General features: G+C 44.0%; 1 protein-coding gene and 1 non-coding gene across 5 annotated transcripts in view; both read right to left on the bottom strand.

Moving 5' to 3' along the window:
* Nucleotides 1-356: 356 nt before the first annotated feature.
* Nucleotides 357-459, bottom strand: LOC138991042 (U6 spliceosomal RNA). Its single transcript, XR_011467090.1, has one exon. It is a non-coding gene; the product is annotated as a U6 spliceosomal RNA (small nuclear RNA).
* Nucleotides 460-6,949: 6,490 nt separating this feature from the next.
* The window catches only part of ZNF143 (zinc finger protein 143), a 67,161-nt gene continuing 66,137 nt past the window's right edge, over nucleotides 6,950-7,973 (bottom strand). For all 4 annotated transcript variants that reach the window (XM_070383908.1, XM_070383907.1, XM_014478006.2 and 1 more), the window contains exon 16: nucleotides 6,950-7,961. In XM_070383908.1, the coding sequence (XP_070240009.1) occupies nucleotides 7,878-7,961 (84 nt within the window). In that variant the 3' untranslated portion in view covers nucleotides 6,950-7,877. The remainder of the gene's footprint in view (nucleotides 7,962-7,973) is intronic.

Raw genomic sequence — 7,973 nt, 5'->3', positions numbered from 1 at the left:
CTTACCCCGAGACTGCAGAGTGATAGTGGTGGTGGTGGTTTAGTTTCTGTCGTGTCTGACGCTTTGCAACCCCATGAACTGTAGCCTGCCAGGCTTCTCTGTCCATGGGATTCTCCAGGCAAGAATACTGGAGTGGGCAGCCATTTCCTTCTTTAGGGGATCTTCACAACCTAGAGATCGGATCTGCGTCTCTTGCGTTACAAGTGGCCTCCTGTATTGCATGCAGATTCTCTCTCTCTTTTTTTTTTTTAAATTTGCTTATTTAATTGGAGGCTAATTACTTTATAATATTGTAGTGGTTTTTGCCATACATTGACATGAATCAGCCATGGGTGTACATGTGTTCCACATCCTGAAAAAAGATGGAATTCTTCACAAATTTTCTTGTCATCCTTGCACAGGGGCCATGCTAATTTTCTCTGTATCATTCCAATTTTAGTATATGTGCTGCCGAAGCAAGCAGTGCAAGCAGATTCTTTACTGCTGAGCCACCAGGGAAGCCCATGCAGGGATGCAGGATGCCACTAATAAATACTGTCAACAACCTGCCCGTACATTAATTAGGACTGGGCTGAGGAGTGTTGAAAATTGGTAGAGTAAGTGACTAGTACTTGGGACCCAGTAGGCCTGGCAGAGATTTGCCCTGTAAGTGCAGGCTTGAAAACAATATTTAGTCCTCAGCACCTTCTAGTCACAAGAATTGCAACTGGCATCAGGACTAAATCTCAGATGTGCTCAGAAGTATTTCCTTGGTCAACACTGGTTACAAAGCCAGAAGTGGTTGTGAGACTCAGCCAAGAGACAAAGCTAGTCTCCTAAGTCTGGTGTGGGCATTTCCTTCTAATTCAGTGGTCCCCAACATTTTTGGCACCAGGGACCAGTTTCACAGAAGACAATTTTTCCACAGACCTGGGTGGGGTACGGGTGGTTTCTAGATGATTCAGGAGAATTACATTTATTGTGCACTTTATTTCTAATCTAATGCCACCACTGATCTGAAAGGACATAGCGGTCCATAGCCCAGAAGTTGGGGACCCCTGTCCTAATGTCAAACGCCATGACCTGAGGGGGCAGTCAGGGTTCTTCTCTTCCTATCACTAACCCTGTTTTCTCCTAGCATGAAATGACTTCCTTTGAGATTAAAGACTGACCTCATCCAGCCACAGCCGGTTGATTCCTTCCAGAAGGAAGTGGTGAAGCCGTGTGTAGCTGTCAACTGCTCCCTGAACCTACTTAGTGCCTCCTGCTGGTGGCTGACCCCAAGGCTCACCAGAGCTTTTCATCTCTTAGCTAATTGCTTTCTTTTTGACTTTAATACACCCACAAGGTTTCACCAACTTCACCTTTGCACACCAAAAATGGTCCACTTTTCTGTTGTTCCTGATTTTCTGATTCAAAGAATATTCCGTAATTTCAGAATGTTCAGTTCAGTTCAATTCAGTCGCTCAGTTGTGTCCGACTCTTTGCAACTCCATGAATTGCAGCACATCAGGCCTCCCTGTCCATCACCAACTCCCGGAGTTTACTCAAATTCATGTCCATCGAGTTGGTGATGCCATCCAGCCATCTCATCCTCTGTCGTCCCCTTCTCCTCCTGCCCCCAATCCCTCCCAGCATCAGAGTCTTTTCCAATGAGTCAACTCTTCGCATGAGGTGGCCAAAGTATTGGAGTTTCAGCTTTAGCATCAGCCCTTCTAATGACCCAGGACTGATCTCCTTTAGAATGGACTGGTTGGATGTCCTTGCAGTCCAAGGGCCTCTCAAGAGTTTCTTCTCCAACACCACAGTTCAAAAGCATCAATTCTTCGGTGCTCAGCTTTCTTCACAGTCCAACTCTCACATCCATACATGACCGCTGGAAAAACCATAGCCTAGACTAGATGGACCTTTGTTGGCAAAGTAATGTCTCTGCTTTTTAATATGCTATCTAAGTTTGTCATCATTTTCCTTCCAAGGAGTAAGTGTCTTTTAATTTCATGACTGCAGTCACCATCTGCAGTGATTTTGGAGCCCCAAAACATAAAGTGTGACCTGTTTCCACTGTTTCCCCATCTATTTCCCATGAAGTGATGGAACCAGATGCCATGATCTTCATTTTCTGAATGTTGAGCTTTAAGCCAACTCTTTCACTCTCCTCTTTCACTTTCATCAAGAGGCTTTTTAGTTCCTCTTCACTTTTCTGCCATAAGGGTAGTGTCATCTGCATATCTGAGGTTATTGATATTTCTCCTGGCAATCTTGATTCCAGCTTGTGCTTCTTCCAGTCCGGCGTTTCTCATGATGTATTCTGCATATAAGTTAAATAAGCAGGGTGACAATATACAGCCTTGACGTACTCCTTTTCCTATTTGGAACCAGTCTGGTGTTCTATGTCCAGTTCTAACTGTTGCTTCCTGATCTGCGTACAGGTTTCTCAAGAGGCACGTCAGGTGGTCTGGTATTTCCATCTCTTTCAGAATTTTCCACAGTTTATTGTGATCCACACAGTCAAAGGCTTTGGCATAGTCAATAAAGCAGAAATAGATGTTTTTCTGGAACTCCCTTGCTTTTTCCATGATCCAGTGGATGTTGGCAATTTGATCTCTGGTTCCTCTGCCTTTTCTAAAACCAGCTTGAACATCTGGAAGTTCGTGGTTCACGTATTGCTGAAGCCTGGCTTGGAATTTTGAGCATTACTTTACTAGTTAGAGAAGCTCTAAGGCAGTGGGGAAACCGCTTAGCTGATGAGTTCTGTCTGGGTAAAAGGTCTGGTGAGTATAACAGCTGCTCCCATCTGGACCTACTGCCCTCCCAGCGTCCTCATTGGCACAAAAGTGCCATCACTTGCTTGGAGCAAAAGTTCCCTATTTAAAAAGATAAGACAACTCCCTTGTGGCAGCAGAGATTACCTTTTTTCTTAGAAATTGCAGAATTTATCTAGAGGGCTCTGGGACTGAGTCTGAAACTCAGATTAGAACTGTGTTTCCACATCCTTCCTTACGCAGATGGCCTTCCGGACAGATTAGTGAAGATGCTCTGTCTTGTTTTTGGATGCCTCCTGTGTGTCCAGGGAAACTGCAGAAAGGAAGCAATCTAGGAGAAATTTAGGATTGACATTAGAGCAAGAATGCTATTCTCTGTCATTCAAAAGCAGAAAAGTGAGAAGAAAAAACTTTTGCCAGCTAATTTTCATCTTAACTATTCATGCAATTATCCTGATTTTTGAGCATGCTTCATGCTCACAAGACTTGCCTTCTGTCTTTCAATTTTAGCCGAGTTCTATAAGCAATATGAAATTTCTGCATGAAGGATTGAGGACTCTTTGTGTCTCTCAAGGCAGGTGAGTTTAGAAGCTAGAGGTGACCTGCTTTGCAGGATGTCTAGAATTCTGTGGAAGTAGAAATTCCCAGTAACCCTATGGGAGCCCATAACCTAAAAAGTAGAAGCATATGATATATTCCCCAAACACGAGTCACACCTCCTGTGTGACAGCAAAAAGAGAACTGAAGAGCTTTCCTAGGCAGGGCAGGCTACATAATCTGCAGGGCTTAGTGTAAAAAGAAAAAGAAAATAATGGGGACTCTTCGTCAAAAAGCAGGAGGAAAAGGGCTATCGAAGGTATACATAAAGCCAGACACAGAAGGACGAATAGCATGTGATTGCATTTCTGTGAAGTACCAAGTTCAGCTAGAGTCATAGAAAGAGAAAGAATGGTGGTTGCCAGGGGCTGGAGGGAGTGGGGAGGGGGAGTTTTTAATGGGTACAATTTCAGTTTTGGAAGATAAAAAGGTTTTGCAGATGGTAGTCATGTTTACACAACAGAGTGAATGTACTTAATGAACTGCACACTCAAAAATGTTTAAAATGGTAAATTTTCTATTATGTGTATTTCAGCCTCCACCTCTTATACACAGATGCATAATACATAAACTTTTTCCTTCTTTCACAGACTCTCTTATGACTTGTTATGGTGTTTTTTATTTGCTACTTAATGTCATCCTAAGTAAAGAAAAATTAAAGACTTAAATTTTTAGTATCAATTTTACTCTTCCTTTTCATTTTATGCAATACCAATTTTAAATGAAGTATTTAGCTTGTATTTGGAATCACTGAAATTATACAACTTGAATTTTGTGTAATTCCAGGAGGTTACCTTGAGGTGGCTAGAAGAGAAAAACAAGAGCTAAGGTCTGGAAAAGTGGAAGGAGGAAGTGAGGATCCTCCTGGCACAGAACCTAGAGAAAGAGCCCTCCAGGGCACAGGACCTCATGGGTGCCTGAGGGGGTGGTCTCTTTGGCCTAAAAGCTGCCAGCTTCCCCTTCCCACAGGCCTGCCACCCCAGCCCACAGCACATAGGCTACTGCCAAGCATCATTAGAACTCAGAGCTGGGATGAGCTCAGTAGGTGGGGATGGCCACCACCATGCCCCCAACACCCACCATCCTGCACTGGCACCAGACCCCTGCCAGGCAGGGGAGGGATAGTGAGAACCCATCCATGGCGGCCGAAGGGAATGTGACTGTGTAAGGTCAGGCTCCAGGGACCCCCGCTCCCTCCACCGCCGTGCCTGCCTGCTCCATGGTTGGTTCCATGAGACTTCCCTTGACACAAAATCAGAGATAAAATGATTATGAATTTTAAGACTGCAACCACAGTGCATTCAGCCCCAAGCGCGGGGCCCTCAACGGTACTAGTCACACACCCTGTTCCTCAGGCCAAAGAAAAGAGTGTGTTTGGCTGGAGTATTCTTCGAAAGACCCCCTCATCCCTGAAGGAAGTTTACACTTAAACCTAGTTAAGTGTAGAAGTGCTTACAGTGGAGGGGCTGAGGCAGCCTTGCCTCCTGTCCCTCCTATTCCCTTTCCTTTCTTTCTGACAACAGACTCCAGCTCCGCCCCTTTCCTTTCACCCTCCCACTCCCCACCCACTGTTGCTCGACCGGTCTACAACTTGTCTGAGCCAGGAAACACTGGGATGTAAATTCCTCAGGATGAGACATGGAATCCAGACCATGTCAGCCCTGAGTGCATGGTTTCCCAAGTTCCCTAGTCCCAGGGCTGCCATACAGGAGGGCAGGATGTGAGACTGGCTATTAGTTTGCCCCTAATGACCTGGGGGTGCAGTGCGCGGGCACAGGGAGAAGTGTGGCCCTCTGGGTAGCTGCCACCTGTAGAGGATTAAGGAAGCCAAATCCTTCTATTTCCTAAATTGGAGTGCAGACTGTACCCAACGTACTTTCTCTTTGTAGTGGCTTCAAATTGTGTCTGGGATAGAGTGGGAGGTGGGGGCAGGGTTTCTTGGACTTGAAAGGCTTGCCTTGAGCATCGTCTGGATCATATTGCAGAGTTACGCTCCAACTAGCTACATCTGCTAAGATGTACCCTGGGGTAGTTCCCTGGCGGTCCAGTGCGTAGTACTTGGTGCTTTCAACGCCATGGCTCTGGGTTCAATACCCGGTCGGAGAACTAAGATTCTGCAAGACTCGTGGAGCAGCTGGGGAAGAAAAAAAAAAGATGTACTCTAGTTTCATCAAGTATCTCGGGGGGGCTCTTCAACTTTCGCGGGCTAAGAAGAAACCCCACACCAGCTTTACTCATAACTCTCAGTGCATCAGCTGGAGTCTTCCCTTGGAGGAATACACTGTCTACGCTCCTGAGTTCCCTTCCCAGGAAGTCAGGGGACAAACCAGCAACACCCCCTGCCCTCTTCTCTGGTGCTATTAGGAAGGCGTTTTCTTTTGAGCTGAGGGACAATCAGGCCCACCAGCAGCATCCAGCTCAGCTCTGTCCAAACCAGGCAGAGGAGCTGGGGTGAGGGATGAACACCGATTCTAAACAAAGGCAGGTGAAAGGCAAAGCCTAGGGAGGTTTGGGTATTGGTTCACAGCAGAGCCAGCTGGGTTCAGCAGAGCAGCTCTGGGTTGGCAGCCAGTCCCCAGAGGAAGAGTGGAAGGCGGGAGCACAGTTCAAGATCCTGTTCTTCCTCTATCCCACCCCTACCTCAGCCCCTGCCCCATGCTGACCCCTTTCTGAGCCTCAGCTGGGAGTTGTGTGTATTTAAATGTCTCTGTCAAGAATGCAGACTGAGACTGTGGGTGACTAAGACTTTTCTAATGTTATATATCTTTGAAGAGCTTTGAAGGGAAGCAGCCAATCCGCCCTGCCCAACCCTGCCGGGTTTCCCATTTCAAATGACTAAGTCATGACCCTTCTTAGCAAAGACTTCAAAGAACCTGATCAAAGATAACATTTATATTAAATAAAACAGCACAACATTTTTTCCTTTTTACTGTAAAGCTTGAAATGAAAAACAGCCCTGTTTCAGCTCTCTGGCAAACAAAGCATGGTGAAAACAGCAATGAAGTGATTCTTATAGGACAACCCTCACACACTCTCCCACCTTTTTGGAACTTGGTGGCCCCTACACTGAATTTCTAACATTAGAGATGGTTTTTCAGATGCTTATCAGGTCACTGGGCAATCATAAATCCCCACCAAAGCTTGGGACTTCCCTGAAGGTCCAGTGGTTAAGACTCTGCCCTTCTACTGCAGCGGGCATGGGTTCAATCCCTGTTTAGGGAACTGAGATTCGGCATGCCACCAGAAATTTTAAAAAAAGAAATCACCAAAGCTCATATACATAATCTGGAGGCAGTTGTGGTGTGGTGAAAAAAAACACCCTGGACATGGGAGTCAGTCTGGCTTCTCAAGTCCTTGCCTTGCCTCACCAAGTTCTGGGCAGACACAACTTCTTTGAACCTTCAGCTTTCTCATGTACAGAGGTATTAAATCTCATATATCTCACAAACTCCTGTTATGAGCAGATAAATATGTATGGAAAAGTACTTACTGTGCTTGATACATAATATACTCTCAATATATATATATTGTATTTTAACCAATTACATTAGTGGTGTTTTCTACAACTCTTCCCCCCACCCCATACCAATTTAATGAAACAAATATAAAGGTAACATTTTAAAAATTGCTGTATTCAAAATTAATAATAAACTTTAGGGTAAATAAGCTTTAAAACAAAGGTACATAAGCAAAAATAAATAATTTACACCAACCCACTAACCTAATTTTCAGAGTAAAGCCATTCCCAATTACAGCACTATTATCCCGGGCTCCAGCCTGTGGTCAAGCTTTGATAGTTCGTTATTTTTAAGAAACAGTGACAAAAAAACTGAACACTCAGGAAATCATCTTTAACAAAACCGAAGTACTGGATTTAACTTTTTAATTTTAAATAACCAAACTTTGTAATTTTATACATAATCCAATGTAATGCTAATATAATTAGCACTTCAGCTTGCAGAGCTGGAATTTAACAGGGGTGGAAAACTGTAATGAATAGTCTTCAAACCGTGAGATATTTAATACAAATAAAAATGGACAAGTATACAGTAGAACAAAAACTGCAGACACTCTACTAGCTGAGGGAAATATCTGAAGGCTTTACATCCTTTATTATCCATGATGGCTTTTGGAATTATGATTGTTTGACGTATAGAACCTTTGACATTTTCAATACAGCCTTTATTTATTTACTTTTTTCATAGTAAGTTAAAAATCCATCATAAGACTCCGTAAGACTTCACTGGTCTTGCACGTAGACTCTAGGAGTTTGCAATCTGATAAAAGAGTAACATAAAAAATTACTGTATTGCCCTAATTTCATACTTCCTTGTACACAATACATCAGTTCAGGAAATCTATTCCAAGGGTTATATACACAAAAGTGTCAAGAATAAAATGTTCTCCACTCTTGCATAAAAATGTGTACAGTGTTTCGGGAATGGAAAATTTCTAATTTTCCTGGGCCCGGGCTTCATGGATCTCTGCTGCCTGAAGATGAAAGGCTTCTCTGGCTTTATTGCTCCACTGTTCTGAGGATTAATCATCCAACCCTGGCGTTTCTCCTTGCTGGATCCTGGATGCTATTCTGATGGCTTCTTCCAGAGATGGCTGTTCTCCAAGCTGAAACAGGAA

This window comes from Bos mutus, chromosome 15 (genome assembly GCF_027580195.1).
Source record: "Bos mutus isolate GX-2022 chromosome 15, NWIPB_WYAK_1.1, whole genome shotgun sequence".
Classification (NCBI taxonomy): Eukaryota; Metazoa; Chordata; class Mammalia; order Artiodactyla; family Bovidae; genus Bos; species Bos mutus.
This window is presented reverse-complemented; position numbering and strand designations above follow the sequence as displayed.